At 38.6% G+C, this 18,467-nt stretch overlaps 2 protein-coding genes across 3 annotated transcripts in view; one reads left to right on the plus strand and one right to left on the minus strand.

Annotated features, from left to right (window-relative positions):
- Window positions 1–123: 123 nt before the first annotated feature.
- On the plus strand, window positions 124–8,838 carry CNIH4 (cornichon family AMPA receptor auxiliary protein 4). The gene is made up of 5 exons (XM_049833685.1): window positions 124–195; window positions 1,626–1,694; window positions 2,734–2,846; window positions 7,913–8,053; window positions 8,634–8,838. The coding sequence occupies exons 1-5, from the start codon at window positions 127–129 to the stop codon at window positions 8,659–8,661; spliced, it is 420 nt and encodes a 139-aa protein (XP_049689642.1). The 5' UTR covers window positions 124–126; the 3' UTR covers window positions 8,662–8,838.
- Window positions 8,839–8,863: 25 nt separating this feature from the next.
- The window catches only part of WDR26 (WD repeat domain 26), a 38,192-nt gene continuing 28,588 nt past the window's right edge, over window positions 8,864–18,467 (minus strand). Inside the window, exon 15 of one of the 2 annotated variants that reach the window (XM_049833680.1) lies at window positions 8,864–18,463. In XM_049833680.1, coding sequence (XP_049689637.1) covers window positions 18,438–18,463 — 26 coding nt within the window. In that variant the 3' untranslated portion in view covers window positions 8,864–18,437. The remainder of the gene's footprint in view (window positions 18,464–18,467) is intronic. The other variant, XM_049833681.1, reaches the window with a different exon arrangement.

Consider the following 18,467-nt stretch of genomic DNA (forward strand, 5'->3'; position numbering starts at 1 on the left):
GAGGAGGCCCGGCTGCCGCGGGGACTCCATTTCCCAGCATGCCGCGCGGGGCGGCCCTGCCCGGTCGGGGGGAGGGGGTTGCAGGCAGGGCGTACGGCGGCCGGGAGGGCGGCGGCCGTGGACGGGATGGAGTCGGTGGTCTTCATCTTCTCGCTGATTGACTGCTGCGCCCTCATCTTCCTCTCCGTCTACTTCGTATCCTTCGGCTGGTGGCGGGGGGGACGGGGTGCCCGGGGTGGGTAGGGTTGGGGCGGTGCCCGCGCCCGGTGGGACCGAGGTGGGCCGGGCCCGTTGAGGCGCCGCTGAGGGTGGGCGAGCGGGGCCGGGGCCGCCGGGTCGGCGGTGGGTTGAGAGCGGCGGGGCGTGAGGGCCCGTGCCGGGTAATGGCCGCTGGCGGGGGGTGCCCGAAAGGGCGAGTGATTCGGTGCCCGAAATACGTTCGTTCCTCCGAGCGGTGGAGCTCGGGGGGGGCTGCAGGCTGCCACGGGCGTGTGCGGCCGGTGCCGTGGAAAATACACGGTCGCTCGGCAGAAGCAGCGTGTGCTCGGCGTTGGTGTGGAGGAAGGGGTGTCGAAGCATGCTTCGCCCCCTCAGAAACTACCCAGGCCTCAAAAAATGTGGCCACGCGATAGCCTTTTAATTGTGAGGGTACCTGACTCTTATTTCAGGTGTGAGCTGGTAGCTGGGAGACTTGAGAGTTCCCTGACAAACAGAATTTCCATATTCTTTGTTACAAACTTGGCTGCAGTCTTCGCTGCTCTGGCATTGTTAGCATGTAAAAGCACTCGCTCATTTGGCTTCCTTTTCTTATTCTTCTGAATAAAAGAGAACGGGGTCTCAAACTCTTTCAGATCCTGGTGGTGTTTCAGAATCTAGCCAATTCTCCTAACAGAAAAGAAGTGCAAAAGCACTTGAAAGAAATTCGTCCTAGAAGGATAGGTTATTTGTTGAAAAATGAAAGGACTTTTTTAGAGATAGGAAAAAAATCTCATGCTTTTTCTTTTCCTTGGGGAAAAGGAGTATGAGCTTTACAGGACATAGCATGATGATGTGCACATGTGCATCCTCAGCCTTTTTTGAAAGGACTCTTCTGTCTGCAATCTTCATGTTTCAGTTGCTGAAAGTTTATTTGCTAATAATGATGTTACCCTTTTATTTCCTAGCAAGTATGAATCAATCCAATGTTGCTGTAAATGTAAAAAAAGTAGATCCACTTCTTAAAACTGCACTGTTTAGCTTTATTGTGAGGAGAGTTTAAAAAGTGCATTAACTTTTTCTTCCTTTTAAGTTCTGGCTTCAAAGTGCTGTAGTAATAATTCTGATACTAAAAATATAGAGTTTGCCTCCCTGGTCTGTTTTAAGTGTTGAACTGAACTTTAGCACTTGTGCAACAGTTGCCGTTGGAAAAACATCATAAAATCACTTGGCCTGATGATAAAACGTGGCATAACTTTCTCCCTAAAGCAGGAATGAGTTGTAAATAATTGAAATGTGCCTTTGGCAGATCAGCTATAGAACAAGACAGACTATGCTGAGAGCAGAGTGCTCTCCCCAACTTATTGGATAAAAACAAAGCTTTGTGTATTCTGAGTTACCATACAATTTTTCCTTATCTTGGACTCCAGATAATTACACTATCAGATTTGGAATGTGACTACATTAATGCTAGATCATGCTGCTCAAAACTCAATAAAGTAAATTATTCTTCTTTGCCTTTAATGGGGTTTAAGAAAACAGTCCTTCATCTTAACATCACAAATAACAGGGGTGTAATGTATATCTGAATAGCCTTGACTGGCAATATTTTGCATGTATCCTTTATTTCAGTCTGCTTGTCTTTTTTGGATACCTGTCTTTGAGCAAATTCAGTCACAAAAGGCTGTTCTTCTGACTCTGAGATGGGCTGCTGCTCTGAATTGCTGGGACTAAGACTTAACTCTTCACAGAGCTCTTGACTTCCGTGCTTTCGTTCTTGTAGGTGTGCCACACCAAGGTTGTCTACTCATGACTGTTCAGATCTTTGTAGCAACTTTCTCTGATGCTCCTGTATAATCTCTAACCTCTCTTGAACAGTAGAGAGTTTTACTGTGAGAAGGAAAAGTACTATTTTAAACAAATCTGCTTAAAACTGATTTCATTAAATCAGTGTGGCCTTTCTGCATGGGTGTTCACTTTGATTTAAAGGTATTTTCTTTCTTAATGTAAGAGAGAATGCTACAGGATACTATCAAGCCAAAAATGTGTTAATGCTAGGGGCTGACCCAATTTAACTATGCCAGTTTTCATATTGATCAACTTTCTTGTCTGTTCCAAGCCTAGGGGTGTTTGTCTTGTGTCTGTGCAGATTTTAATTATCTGCTTCTCTCATTCCTAAATCCACTGTTCTCTGCAGTGATTTCAAATGAGTGCTGTGTACTTTCTTAACTCGCTTTCTTAAATGCTTGTGTAATATAGCTGTGTTCAAACAGCTGCTGTGCTCCTCTCTAGAAATTCTTGTAATACTTGGATAAAGTATCTCTGTTGTAATATCTTAGGGCCTGATTTCTGGCTTGCTTACGTGGAATCTGTGCGAAGGTCTTAATTTCCCCGCATTGTGATGAAATTGCATGCTTCTGCTATGAATTTTTTGTCTGAGTTTTACATGATTAAAATCAGATGATAACTCTATATAGATCTCTCTTTCAGAAAGGAATTTACATTTGTGCATATAACTCTTTTCTTCCCTTTTTACAGTGGGTGGTCCCTGAGGTGATTGGCCATGCTGTTGTAACAGTATTGATGCTTATTTCATTGCACTGGTTCATCTTTCTCCTTAATTTGCCAGTAGCAACATGGAATATATATCGGTAAGTGCAAAGGGGTTTGTGTGCTTTTTTTTTTTTTTCCCCACTGTTACTGATTTAGCTTTAAGTGTAGTATGAAGATAAATATTGTGTCATGATGAGATGTTTCAGTTACGTTCTTAAGCTGCTAACTGTTTTCATGGATCTAACTAACATAAAACTCTCCTCTCCTTGCAATTAAAATTACAAGAAACCCAACAGTGTAAAGGATATGAAACTTTTGGCCTTTCCTTGCATTCTTTCTAGTGCCCAGGAACCTTGATTTGTGAGTCATTCCCAAGTTCACAGGAAATAATAGTATATTAATTGGGATTGTGAAGTAGTACTGCAAACATAGTTGTTAATGTTTTTCATGCTGTGCCTGTATGTTTGATAGTGATATCCACGTAAAAATACTTAGGTCAGCATGGGTGATGGCTGGGGAGGATTTAGGAGAATAAAAAGTTATTCTCTTCAGCCTTCTGTTATCCCCCATGTTTGTGGTGTTATCCCCCTTGCCCTCCTTCATTTACTGTCTTGTCTCTCTCCCTCACTTGTGTTGTTTTTGGTCCCCCATCTTGCCTCTTTGTATTTGGAAAGGTTTGCAGGCTTTTCATCTTATGACAACTGTCAGTGTTACTGGTCTTTGTATACTGGGCTGTCCACTGCTTTGAAATGGTTTACTTACCAGTAGGGGTTTCCATGTGGCAACATTGGGACTGTCGGTGCAAAAATGTTCTTTTTATTTTGTATCATTTCATGTACAGAGAATTGAACCTTTACAGGTGTTATGCTAATGAAAACTGGGTGTGGATTTGTCACAAATTGTCTCTAATCACTATACTATGGGAAGTCCAAAAGACCAAATGTTTAAACATACAGGGATGAAAAGTTGGCTGTAATTCTTGTTTGCCTGAACCTGCTGGGGCTAAGTATTTGCAGGGATAGGTGGAGTTGCTGTTAAAATTAAACAAGAGGTTTCGTAGCTCTCATTAAAAAGAAGCTGATGATCCCTTTACTGATAACTTTGTTGTTCTTGGGCAAAATAACCATGCATTTATCACCCTTGTTTTCTACAAAACTGCTAGCAAAGCCTTCAGATGTTTCTGAGCTGGAGTAATATGAGACAGTGTAACTTGTGTGCTTAATAAACAAATGTTGCCTAAATGCACACACATAGGGATAGTTTTGTTTGGCCACCTGTATGTGCTGTATTATACACCATTGCACAAAATGACCAGTATTCCCTTTGGTATCTGCTGGCAAGTATGGAATTTGCATTCGATGTTTCATTTAAGCTAGGCTGTTTCTACAGAGACACTAGAGAAAGAATGCATTTTCTTTAAGCTTTCTTGTACTGGTTACCCCTTTGCTGCTTCTTTTTGCTTACTTATGTTAATGTTTAAAGTAGCCACTTGCTTTCCTTTCTAAACCTGGTCAGCGAGAATTCAAAAAGATACAATTATTTCCATTTCCACACTTCAGGCAGTAAGCTTTGACTGCTGTGTTGAATTGACAGCTCTCATTTTATATTTGTCGTACATGGGGTAGACATTCTGAATATCCTAAAATCCAGGATTGTTTCCTCAATTTTAGATGTGTGGTTTTAGCAGTAAATGAATATGACAATATGATACTTTGCCTGTCCTGCCAAAAGAAGTCAAAGCTTGTATTACTAATCCTACCTTCTTCCTGAGGATCAAGGAGTTTCACCCACATCAATAGCCAGGACTATCCTATCTGTAGTGAAGGAGTTAGAGGTCTGCGAAAGCGAGAGTTGTTTAGCATTATAAAGGAAATCTGATGTTTTGGGATAGAACTTACATTTGACCCAATGATCAATGGACAAAAGGTATCGTAGTCAGAAAAATGGTGGACTGTAAAGTAGTTTGAATACACTGAAGAGAGGAGAAGGTGTCAGTTACTAAACTGGGATTAAGTGGGAACAGATGAAGTGTGAACCCATTATCATGAGCTGCAAACTTTTAGCATCAGCTGAATGTGTTTGAATTTTTCTTCATATGTTATAGAGTTTCAGTAACCAATTTCTGGAGTAAATGTTGCTGCACATGAATTGAGAAAGGTTTAAGATTATCATTCTACTCCAAGATGAGTACAGTAATAAAAATAATTGTGTTGAGATTGAAGAAGTCTGTGCTTTGTAGTATATCTAAGTGGTAATAGAGAGAAAGGTAGGATAATCATCCCTTCCCCTTATGATCTTTCCTTCAAAACCTGCTTAATCTTGATGAGTAAGGCAGTTACAGGCAGTACTGGCTTAATTTATTAATTGTCTCAATGATTTCAGTAATCTCCAGTGAGCCATAGCAAATAAGATGCTTCCATATCTAGTTTTAAAACAAGGAGAATGTGAGAAAAAACTAGACTGTCTCACATGTGAGAAAAAACTAGACTGTCTCACATTCTCCTTGCTTTAAAACTAGATATGGAAGCAGCTTATTTGAAATCTAATCATATTTCAAAATAGGGTTTTTTTTTTAGTTCTTAAATATTTCTTAGACCTGCTACTATGTAAAAGAAGCAAGAATTACAAAGGAAACATTGAATGTGAGTAGGCAAAAAGAAAGCAACTCTTAAAAAAAAAAAAGTTTAACATTTCCCTTTCTTCTTTGTTATATAGACCTGCTTGAGACAATATGTCCAAGTGATGTGATTCTTGCCATGTCTTTAAGTAGATACCCCTCTTAACACTGAACAAGTAGGAAAAAATAAGTTAAAAAAAAAATCTTTAAAATACAGTGAAAATTCTTACCAGAACTCCCACATCCTTTACAAAATTGTCTAATCTGGAGGGAAGTGCCCTGTTGCTATGGCAGCAGTTTCCCCTGAATGGAGCTACTGGAGGCACTAGTGTGTATGTTCATTAAAGCTGACAGTTTTCTTGTTCTGTGTGGCTTTGCTGCAGAAGTTTTTTCCTGTTTAGAGTATGACAGCTGGCTTGAGTTGGGTTTGTCAGCATCTAGCATTGCTGTGTCCATGACTACAGTTCCTTAGATGTATAATAAAAGCTTGTGGGCCTCTTGGAAAACCTATGTCCCAGGTTCTGCAATTAAGTTGCATCATTTAAGTGTTACCATTCTTCTTAAAATGCAAAATTAATAAATACTATCTTTATGGCATTCATATTCTACAGATATAAGGAAACTATGCACTCTATTTCTAGGATAAATTGGTACAGGAAACTTGTGTTCTTCCTTTTATTCCAATAAAATGCACTACATTCCCAGTAAATGGACAATAATTTGTGTTATAATATTAAAAGTAGAACAATTGCTTAAAACTTCAAATTGAGAAGAGAATTTCAAATTGTAAGTATTTCACATGAACTATTTTTAATGGGACATAATTGTCTGTCTTATTAGTCAAATATGCTGCAGTGCTTTTTAATGCCTCTGTGAAAGACAGACAAATACTGTGTCTTAACTTTTATTTTGGTCTCCTGCTAGAAAACATCCTTGTTTCTTGTTCCCTTACTTCCCCTCCTATTATTAAAATTGTTGTGGTTTAACCCCAGCCAGCAGCTAAGCCCCATGCAGCTGCTTGCTCTCTCCTTGTCCCAGTGGGATGGGGGAGAGAATTGGAAGAGTAAAAGTAAGAAAACTCGTGGGTTGAGATAAATACAGTTTAATAGATAAAGCAAAAGCCATGCATGCAAGCAAAGCAAAACAAGGAATTCGTTCCCCACTTCCCATGGGCAGGCAGGTGTTCAGCCATCTCCAGGAAAGCAGGGCTCTGTCACGCCTAATGGTGACTTGGGAAGACGAACGCCATCACTCCAAACATCCCCCCCTTCCTTCTTCTTCCCCCAGATTTATCTGCTGAGCATGATGTCGTATAGTCTGGGATATCCCTCGGGTCAGTTGGGGGCAGCTGTCCCGGCTGTGTCCCCTCCCAACTCCTTGTGCCCCCCCAGCCTCCTCGCTGGTGGGGTGGGGTGAGAAGCAGAAAAGCCCTTGGCTCTGGGTGAGCACTGCTCAGCAATAACGAAAACATCCCTGTGTTATCAGCGCTGTTTCCAGCACAAATCCAAAACATAGCCCCATTCTAGCTACTATGAAGAAAATTAACTCTATCCCAGCTGAAACCGGCACAATAATGAATGCTGTAAGAGGTGGGGGAGTGCCTTTTGGAGTACAAGTGGTGCCATTCTTCAAGTATATAAAGAAAATCCAAAAGTGTTCTGTTCTGAGACCTGGCTTTTGCTCCAGGGGAGTTAAATTCTAGTATAGAAAGAGTATTATTCCAGGAAAGTAGAGCCCGCATGACATTTAAGTAAAATAACAATACTGTCCTATACTACGCTCAGATGGAGTGAGAACTTCATATGCTTGAATTTGCTTTCTTGGGAGATGCTTACGACAAAACAAGGTGCTGCTTGTTGAATTTTCACAGGACATAAACATTTGTTTTGCTGGTTTTATTATTCCTTTTGCTTACGTTTTGCTTTGTTTCACTCAGCTTTTGTTCTTATTTGGGTTCAAACAGCAGTATATAACTTCTTCAGTTCTGCCCAATCTCTCGTCCTGTCAGCCTCAGTGTCTGCTGAGATAACACAGGATGGTTGTGACAAAGATGGGAATAATACACAGAACCTTTGTCTTGTCTTATGCTATCTCATTTTGTCCACTGGAGTTTGTGATTATCTATGTGGATTGTTTTGGTAAATAAATCACTAATTCTTATCTAAATTAATTCTTTTCTAGTCTCTTTCATCTAATGCATCTTTCCACTGTGGGTGGATGTTTTCCTTCGAAACACCAAGTAACCACGAGCAGCAATTAAAATGAACTGGAATTGGCTATTACCTGAAAATTCTCCCATTTATACATGGGAAGCTGGGCTGATGCTTTTAGTACTTCTTGTCCTCTTATTCTTTGTTCATGGGTTGTAGTGGCAGAGACACATGCAATATCCTGAAACTGAAATAGAATTAAAGAGAGCTTACTTATGTTGAATTGTGAAATGTGTCTTTAGATGAAAGTCCCTTCTGTGCAAGCTTCCCCCCGCCCTTCCCAACTCTCTCTAATGTTTTGATGACTATGCTTCTGGTTTTGTTCTTAAACTTTCAGGTACATTATGGTGCCAAGTGGAAACATGGGGGTATTTGATCCCACAGAGATCCATAACCGAGGACAACTGAAATCGCACATGAAGGAAGCCATGATTAAACTGGGCTTTCATCTGCTCTGTTTCTTCATGTACCTTTACAGGTTAGTTTCAAAAATTGTTCCCAAGGAACAAAGGAATTATTTGCCAGTTATTTTTATCTCCTCTATTCTGCTAGTGTAATTGTTGGTATTCGTATGTTATCTTTTTGCATCCTGCTCAATAATATGTTTTGACAGCTATCTATGGGCTCATTATATGCCTTTATTCTTTCTCATCAAACATTGTTTGGAAACTCAGACTACTCCTTAATCTCAAAATCACTTTAACTACAATATAGAGAGTTACATGATTTCAGCACCTAGAATAAGCGGCCTATTTAGAATGGAAATAATCTTGAGTACCAAATTTATTTTTCAAGTTCTGTTTTAGAAAATAAAGTTGATCTGGCTAAGTTACAGATGAGTTCTGTAATGGGGCCACTTACTACAAGATGGAAGAACTACTGTTCTGCTGCTGCAGTATTACTTCTGCAGTCCTTGTCTTTATAAGCAAAGCACATAACATGGTTGCTTTGACTTTCTATTTCAGAATCAAGTGTAGTTCTCTCATGAAAACGATAGCTGTTCCTACTTGCACATGCTTCAGTAATCCACTGGTATCATGTTTTCTCTTTTGTCACAGTATGATTCTGGCTTTGATAAATGACTGAGAAGTCAAAAAAGAACCATTAGCTGCCAAATTGGGTCATCACTCCAGTGACTGGTTGCGGAGCCACAGACACCTTCTGAACAAACCTAGATAAGTGTTGTCATGCAGTATATTTTTCTTCTTTGAACAAGAAGTATTTTTCTGTATTTTTAACATAAAATATTTTCAAAAGACATTGGATCTGTGTAGCAGTTGTTTTTGTTCCTTTACAACCCAAACTGCTGGAGCTGCTGCTTCTGTAAGATGAAATCCTACAGAACTGATCTCATAGGAATTAAATGGTGAGAAGGGAAACTCATTTCAGCAGTGTGGGCTGGTAATAGGGTAGTTCCAGAACAAATTTAAATGCAGCAATCACATCTGCTTCATACTGAAAGGTGTCAGGATGTGCCTCTGGCTGTCAAGCTGTCCTATTAGAGCATAGTCTGAAGCAGGACTTGGAATATAGATTTTAAAGTGGAACAGTAGCACAGCTTGCATCTTTGTGTCAGTGTTTTTTCCAGCTAAAAAGCAATGGAATAAAAGTTACGCTTTTCTCCCTTTCCATCCCTCCCTCCAATAACCTATATGAAGTCTTGTGTTTGGATGGATTAAGGTCCCTTTGGTGAAAGTGGCACTTATGTGTAAGACTGAAAAACAGATAAGAAACGTGATTAATACTTGCTTTTTCCCTTTAACTCCTATTTTGTTATTGAAATACATTATAGATCTCCAAACAACGTAAACATCTTATTGTACCAGGGGTAGAGTTGGTTACAGAGCAAAAGGCTATCTGCAGTCACTACCCCATGAACCTGCTATTTCCATATCTAATTCTGGTGTGACTCTGCTTTAAAAACACCAGCAAACTTAAGTTCTTTTTGTGCAGCTTTTGCATCAGTGATAAGTATTATAAACCCAACTTTGTACCCTCACTGTCCAATTACTGTCCTTAAATTTTTTATATGTGCACGGAAACAGGTTTTTTGAAACGAACACATCAAGTGAAACACTTGATTACAGAACTGTATTTTTTAAGTCCTAAAACTTAGGAAGTTTTCCTTTGTAAATACTTGTTCTTTGGTGTAGAGCTGTAGTTAACGTTGTTTTCATGGCCAGCAGTGAAAAGGCAACACTGAAGCTTGATTTCTCTAGATACCTTGTGTTCAATGTTTGTTCTAGGAAAAGTTTGGCTTTAAAATTGTGATGGATGGAGTCCCAAGTTCAGCTGTTGCAAAGATGAAAGAGTGCTGAAAATTATGCTAATTAAAAAATAGCTAAGGAAACAGCTACCACAGCTGCACACCACTGACTACTCGACACCACAAAAGTCAAACTACAGAAAGTATTGCCTTACAAAGCTGAAACCCAGACAGGATGTAGGTCTAGAAAAAGGAGAGCAAATAAAACTAGAAGAGAGGAAAGTCAGTAACTTTTGTAGCAGCTTATATGGTAGGCAATTAAATTATCTTATTTGTATGTGAAAAAACCCATACTACACTTATTTTGGGTATTATTTATTGGAAGAAAGAGCAGTGTTAATAAGCTGCGTAACTCCTTGCCGTAGCACTAACAGTAGATAACTTTCATTAATGATGTTTCACACTGAGAAACGTAATCATTAATCTGTAAGTCAGTCCACCACTTAAGCAATATTGTATCTTATACTAAAGACACGATTTTTGTGATAAGAGCTTATTATTAATGAAAATGGTTGTAAGATACATAGTCTTCAAAGATTTCTAACTACCAGCATCTTGCAGTTACAGTGATGAGATTAGATAGGGTAGACCCCTTCCCTAATGAAACTGGTAAAATTTATCACTCACTATGAAAGGCTTCTATTCTCCTCTACTGAGGGAAGTGTTTCCTCAGAGAAGGGAGCAGGACAGGGAAGGGTAAGGGAAAAGAACATATCTGGGGAAAAAAAAAAAGGGAGTAGCATCTGTCTTAATTTATATCCCTGACCTAGAGGTATGTTATTGTGGATTCCTCCCCACTTCCTTCCTCAAGAGTGAATTATTAACCATGATAGGCCAACAACAAAAAAAGACAACCCCAAAAAACCCAAAACAAAACCAGATCTGTGTTCTAAGTGGTGGTTGTCAAATACTAAATTTTCATATGAATGCAAACTTCCCACCCCACTTTTTTATATAAATAAATTCTCTGTTCCTTCATAGCTAACAACTTGTTATAATAGTTTTAAAAACCTCAGTAGCATGTTCCAGAGACTACAATTCTACTGACTAAGTACACTGGTAATTTTGAAGCCTTCCTTACTGTACGGGGTCATTTCCTGCCTTAACGGAGATCTTCACAGAGCTCAGTGTTGGCAATAGGAAAAATGTATTTGTAATTGCTAAAAATGTAGTTCATTAGCTGGAAATAAGGATCCTACAGTCTTCTATCTCATGGGAGATGCACAGAAATTTTATAGTAGTAAAAATCAAAACAAACTCCCCATTTTCTGGGTCTCCATCAAGGGGGAACAGCACAATTTAAATCCAAACTTACTGTACAGAATTTAAGACAATTGCAAACTTTAGACTGATTTTAAATAAAAATGCACTTAACTTCATCACTATGGTAAACAGATTCTGTCCTAGTCACTCACCAGAATATATTTCCCTTTGGAACTGAGGTATCCAAGTATAACTTCATGAGGGGACCATTAGCTTTTCCTTCAAATGAGTAGCTATGATTTATAGAAAGCTGATGAAATTATCTATGAAAATCCCTGGCCTATAGTGATTCTAACTTTTAAAAAAAAAAAGCTATCAAGCTCTTTTCCTTACCCACAGTCTCAAGTCTGGTCAACTTGCTAAGATACTAGTCATTCAACAGTTTTCAGAGAGATTAGGTGGCTGTTACAGTACTGCACTTGAGGGGGATTAGTTAAAATATGTACGATAGCATGTTTTCCCCTAATTAATCATTACAGTTAAAGACTGTTGGTTATTTAGCCTATTTTATTAATATACTTATCGCCTCATCTTAGTAAACTACTGGTTTTTTCTGAAATAGTTCTGTGTTATGGAACACAGTAAATCAGTGGGATTAATAGTATATACGACTAGTAGTCCTAAGAACAGTTCTACGTGCAGGTTAACAACCAATCTGAAACCCTGATAAGCCCATGGAAGCAAATCTTTATCTGTTCAGTAGCAGCATAGCTTTATTCTAATTCTTTTTCTCACAAGAAACTCTCTAGGATTTTGTACAAATGCTAAGAAAAGACCTTTTTTGCCTCTAAGGATATGGTAATGATGAGATTGGACGTAGTGATACAAAAATTTGGACTATATGGACCACCACGCAGTTATCAGTATGTTAACCACCTTATCTTTGGCAGAAACACTGGAGACATACCAACTTCAGTGATTACTCTTCAGAGCATTATAGGTCTTTTGAAGACTGCCATCTTTCTGTAATGAGTTGATACCCTAAGCATGTGCAACACATGCAAAGTAGCAGAGGGATGCATCAGGCAGCATGGAAAGCATAGGCCAAGGTGTAAAGTGACATAAAACGCAAACTGTCCCTCTGGAGAAGTACCCGACCTCAGGCAGAGTGTGGATTTAAGCTCATTATGAAATGCTCATCTACTATCAGGTTCCTTACCTAATTTCCTTTAAATAACCTGAAACGTTTAAAAAAAAAATTACAATTAATTTAAAAATCTTACATATGCTGAAATTTCAGTTCAATAGAAATCATGTACCTCCTTCTCTTGCATTCTTCTTACCAGTTAAAGGCAGACACAGGACAGCAGATGAAGCACAGTAACAAACCGAGCCAAAAAACTAACTTCTTTTATCCGCTATGTGGATCATTTATGGCTGAAGTGGCTCTACAATCTATCAACCCTCCTGCAAATCCTAGTACCCAAGGGAAGCAGCACATGGAAAGGAGTAAGGCATGCCCCTTCTGTTTGCAGCTGCATTTAAGCCATAATTATCTATACACTGCTTAAACTATAAGAGAGGGAATAAAATTAATACAGAGGTGCTACTAGAGGGAGTAAAGACCTCTTCTAATCAATATAGAAGCTCAAAGAATTAAAAAATTGAATGCACTTCAGCAAAAGGTTTGAGTTTGGAAAAGCTGTAGGAAGGGGAGGGCAAATTTAGGCACAGCATTTTGTTTAACAGAACATTAGCTAGAGCCAAATGAAAAAATGCTTAAAATGCAGGACAAAGATGAGGTCCTGTTTTAAGGCACAGGGAAGAAGGACAAAAATGTAGGCTTAGTTGGAGGGAACAAAGGCAACAGTTGAGAAGTAGCTTCGAGAGCTCTCAGCCACAAAAGCCGCTTAGGTCAACTTCAGATAGAAGTCTGAAGGTCCCTGATCTCCAAGTTAAGAGAAGTCTAAGCAGAAGATGCAAGTACTTCAGGAACACCTTCTTAATATATGAAGTATCAAAAACCCCCACAAAACCCACCAATCACCTAAAGTGACCCATGTCCAGTATTTAAGCAAGCTCCAGTATTAAGGAATCGTGTTCATGGAGCCTCAAAGGAGCAGATGGTCAACAAGTTAGATAAGCACAGAACAAGACACAGGCATGTCAACTGCTAAAGGTACAGTGAAAACACAAGCGTGAGGTAGATTAGAGCCAAACATAAAAAACTGGAAAGCCTGCACACAACACTGAATTTAGCTGCAGCTAAATTGCCACAAATTAATTTTCCTAGTAAGGAAGTGAAATACTGCAAATATGGAAGAAATCTATAATTAATGATCAAGAAATTAACATCCAAGTCAGTCGTAAGTGAAGTTAGGGAAACTAAGAACTATTCATTCCAGTTATTTATTCTGTTTATTGAATTGAAAGAAAGGGAATACAAACATTTCTGTTAAGTGCTGTGCACCAACATGGAAAAAGTGTAATTTTTTTTTAAAAATCCTAATAAAAACAAATCAGAAGTTAATGTAGTTCCAATTGAACAATTTTTAAAGATATGTTTAAAATACTACACGTTTATAAAATAAAAAAGTTAAAACGGTGTTCTGTAAATAATTAGTAAAACAAGTGAAAATAAATACGAGACCCAAAGTTCTTATGTTTTTAATGTAATATAGCAAAGAAATTTTTAACTACTTAATATAATCCGAGGAGTAACAAAAATCCAGAAAGTTTAAGAACGCAATCCTTTGAAACATTTAATATCAGTCCATAGCAAATAGTCATTACATACCAAAAGCTCTAAGTGTTAACTAGTTCCACCACAACTCCATATAAATCTTGACAATTTAGAAATCTTGAGATCAACAATAAAGTTCTTTTCTTGATCTCTACAGCTTGGTTTGTAAGTACATACATGCTTTGAGGATCCATTTTGTCCCATAAGTTTTCAAGGAGCCAATAACTTTTCCATCTGTGCCTAAAAATGTTAAAGATTCAAATCTAGCACATATACCCTAACAATGAAAAATGTTTAAGAAAAAAGATGGGGCACAATGAATTTCAAATTTATAAAAATATACTGATATTAACCAAAACCTTCCGGTCAAAGGACACTTCACATACACACACGACTTAAAGTATGCAATAAGACATGACAAGTACCTAGAACATTTGGTTCTCTGTCTGTTCATGGAACACATGCACACACACATTCATACCAGATGGGAGCAACATTCTCACAGACGTTTTATTGAATCCAGATTATCTGGATTAATAGACAGAAAACTTGTCTACAGTTTATTTCAACAACTAGAGGCAGCTACTGCAGCAGTAGTTCAACACTGCACACTTCAATTAAGTCCACCCTGTTTTAAAAAGTGTCGGAGTTAATGATTTTTTTTTTTCTTTCTAAACATCATTAAAGTAGTTTTCAAAATTAAGTATGGCAGCTGAAAATGGACTCAAGCCAATGCGGAAAAGACAGGAGGAGGTCAAAAGGAGCATTAGCCATTTATGGGATGGGTGTTCCTCTTAATAGTCGTCTCAAAAAAAATTAGATACAAGTTTATTTTGTAGCTAAAAATATGGACAAACTATTGAAAGTGCATTTTTCCTCCTCCCCCTTGGGTTACAGTAGTTTGTCTGTTGGTCAGTAAATCCTGCTTTTTACATCCATTCCTCTTTCTCTATCCCCTTCCCCATTTGGGTCTAGAACACCTCCCCTCAAACTACAGCTAATTGTAGGAGTCGCGGTTTCCTGCTAAGGAAGCCTTCAAAACTGATTTTGGGTGGGAGTATCACAGCAGTGTAAAAGTACACAGCTAGACACAAACTCCCAACAACATACTGTGTTTTATTAAACATTACCTGTTTGAAGCCAAGTTGAGAAGTAACTGGCAAGATCTGGACAGATTTCTAGCTTGCATCTTTGCTCTAATAATAAAAAGAAGTTACTTTAAAGTTGGAGAACTTGAGAAGACAGAGGGAATTTAAAACAAAGGTGTCATTTCCCCCCACTACCCTCCCCTCCAAAACAAGGACAGATCTAGCATTTTCCCTTTTGTGCTCCATTGTGCCTTGAAAATTACTTACCTGAACAGCTAAAGAACATTCAGATAAAAAAATGCTTCAGCATAATTTTTTTAAAGATCTGCCTTGACAGTAACCTGGGGCTACTGTGAATATTTTAAGCGAACAGTTGACCAGAGTAAGTTACAAAAGGAGTACATGCTTACAGTATTTTCCTCTCTAAAACCACAGGTCTGCTGACTAGAAATACAGTGTTGTATTGTGGGTGTGTACTCGTTCCAGCCTTAGACTCCAGCCTAAGAACATTTTTAAGCACATGGAAATCAATGTGTTGCAAATGAGCAAACTTATTTGTTTTTCCCCCCCCCATAGCCTCATTTTATAGTCAGTGTACAAAAAGTATTGGTACTTTTCAATTCACATAGTGTGAATACATGACATGGTAGAAATAGTTGAGGTTCCTCTTTGATCTAGAGGTTGGAATGGTAGTCATTACCACTAGATCGATAACGTCAGTTTACTGTGGGACCAAGTAGTGTGGCAAAATGAAGATCACTCTCACCTCTGCTCATCACCCATGAGCAGCAGACAGCTATGCAAGACGCTGTTACTGAGACACTCTGGACACAGTGCCACCTCTATGGAGCTTTCCTTTACATTGCATAGTTGCACCACAAAACTAAAGTGGAGATATCAGACATGTGCTGCTCCCTAACTCTGCTTCTAAATACCTGAAGTGTATTTTAGAGGTACAAACCAAGTCCAGAATAGAAACCCCAGAACAGAGGAGCAGTATTTTGGTAAGAGTACTAAGTTTAAATTTCTAATTACAATGCATTGCAGCAGAAAGTAGGCATCAGCCCACACACAGCTAGTACTAGGTAAGGAATCTCACTTTGTTTAGATATGGCCACCACATTAAAAATGCCTGAAGTCCATATGAGACTTTAAATCTAAACTTGAGATTTGAGCCAGCCTTCACCCCCTGCCTAAAGTTCCCACTGAAGTTCCATGAGTATGAGGTAAGCAAGTAGTGCCAGACCATTGTATGAGACTTTAAGAGATATTAAAACCAGGATTATTCTCTTTACTCTCCCTAAATAATGTTTTGTTTGAAAACGTAAGTTCCAGAGTAAGACAATACTAGGGTAGCTTCCAAAGACTCACATACTGGTATTGCTTATGAATTATACATTGTTTTGAACATATAAAACACTGATTACAATTTAGATACTTAATTTTTATTTAAAACCCAAAGGTTTAGCTTAGTCAAATTTGACCTTAGGAAATGGTCTGTTTCCCTGCAACACCGATGCCACAGGAACAAGACTGACTAATCTTACATTGTCTGTAACTAGAAGAGAGACAAACAGCTTCCTCTAGAACTAGCTAACGGAAGAAGGAACTGATTTGTAGTCAAAAGTTTACACATGTATTCCCAGTACTGTGGAACAGTAATTGCTATCAAATTCACCTTAATTTTAAGACAAACGTACTAGACTGAAGATAAGAATGTTAAGTTCCTAATTCATTTTGGAGGTACTAAAAGAGGAGTGTGTCAGATTCAGGGCTGATCTCAACCAAAGTATCAGAATCTTAAATCATGTTTAACTTTACACACAAGGCAAGAAAAAACCCCACCACCTGATGGCTGGAATCTAGAAAAAAAAAAGTCTAACCTGCTAAGCTTCACTTTGTTTTTCTGGGAAAGAAAAAAGGGACTGTTTATGTTAAACATCACATTCCCATTCATCAAAGTGGCTACGCTTCTCCCAGGAACTCCGGCAAACCTTCCCCCACCCTTCTTCCACACATGACTAATAAGGACACTAGATTATTATCTCATTAAAGGATGAAGTCCACACTTTGTTCACATCAGTTCTTGGTGGCATGCCCTTCCCTGCTCCCTCTTTACTTTACAGCAGTACCAACATTACCTTTCCATCCAAGGTGGCAATAGGGAATCCAGTGCCATCCCCATAATGAATTTGTGTGTAGTGCAGAAGCACAGAGATGCCAAGCCATCTGTTTACATCAAAAATAATAAATACTTAAATTATAAGTGTCTTTCTCTTTTCTTAACATGGGGTATTAGTGGAACTATTCCTAGATTTGTCTAGATGTTCACAGCACCAGCTTGCAACAAGGTCTGGGAGAGGCATTTAAATCTGCAAACTTAGAAGTATATTCTCAAAAAGAAACTCTACACACCTTTGTTTATCAAATAAAGAAAAATTTCCATCATAATACAAGTGTTTAATTATGCTTTGTATGTTAATTACTTTTACAAAATGTTGACTTTGTGAAGAAAGGACTTTCAACACATTCCTCCCTCAAAGTGTAGTCTACCTTTTACACCAGCATTGCTGCATATATTTATGTAATTTAAAAAAAAAAACCAAAAAGACCTTGTCTTGTTTAAACTCTTAGTCTGGTGGTGCACCCTTGAACGATTTTTTTTTTTTTCCTAAGTAATAAAGTTTATCTGTTAAGATGAACAGTGAGTTCCTCCATGAAAAACAAGCTTCACTGCCTATGTAAAGCTCCTTCCAGCCACTGCTTTTGATTGGGTCTCAAGACACTCCGGAAAAGCATCAGTGATACTGTGTTTCACAACACTTCCTGCATTGTTTTAATTCCAAATGTATACAAATGAAGTCATTTTAATCCTATAAATAATTTATTTTTAAAAAATTGTGCTGTTAACCCCTTTGCAGGGCAACGAGCTATGTGAAAAGTACAAAACTTTTTGTCAAATGTGATACTGAGAGTGCTTTTGACATAGTTCATTGGTTTATCATCTCAATTTATATATACTGCGCAACGGGCAAGGCTAGAATCCATGAACCAAGCTGCAAAGATCTCGAGCTAAGTAAGGCGGAGAGAGACTTGAGAAACAAGAGAAGGAAATACTTTCCTATCCAATGTATACTCTTCAGACTAAAGCACTCTTTCTATCAAGCCTTCTAAACTGTTAAATAAAGTGTTCCAAACAAGCATTTAAACTTCATTACACAGAAGAGCAACAAGAACAGTAGCCTGCCAGACAAAAAGGCAGGGGGGAAAAATATATATACTGAGTTCAATGGTTAGCCTGAATGTAGCACAGTTCTTCACAACCGATGGGGGGGTAATTTCAACACGGTGTCCAACAACGTTCTAACGACGTGCTTCATCTTGACTGGTTACTATGAAGCAAGGTGGTAAATGTTTGGCCCCAACCGGGCTTCAGAAATGGTTCTTTTTCATGACGAGCATGTCTGTCCAGCTATCAATCATGTTTGTTTGCACCAAATCCCAAGCCATTTAAAATACGACTAATTAAGTTAAACTGAAGTCGTCTCCTCCAAATTCGCCATCAACTATCCATGCTACTGCATTCCTCTGA

This window comes from Accipiter gentilis, chromosome 30 (genome assembly GCF_929443795.1).
Source record: "Accipiter gentilis chromosome 30, bAccGen1.1, whole genome shotgun sequence".
In the NCBI taxonomy this organism is placed as follows: domain Eukaryota; kingdom Metazoa; phylum Chordata; class Aves; order Accipitriformes; family Accipitridae; genus Astur; species Astur gentilis.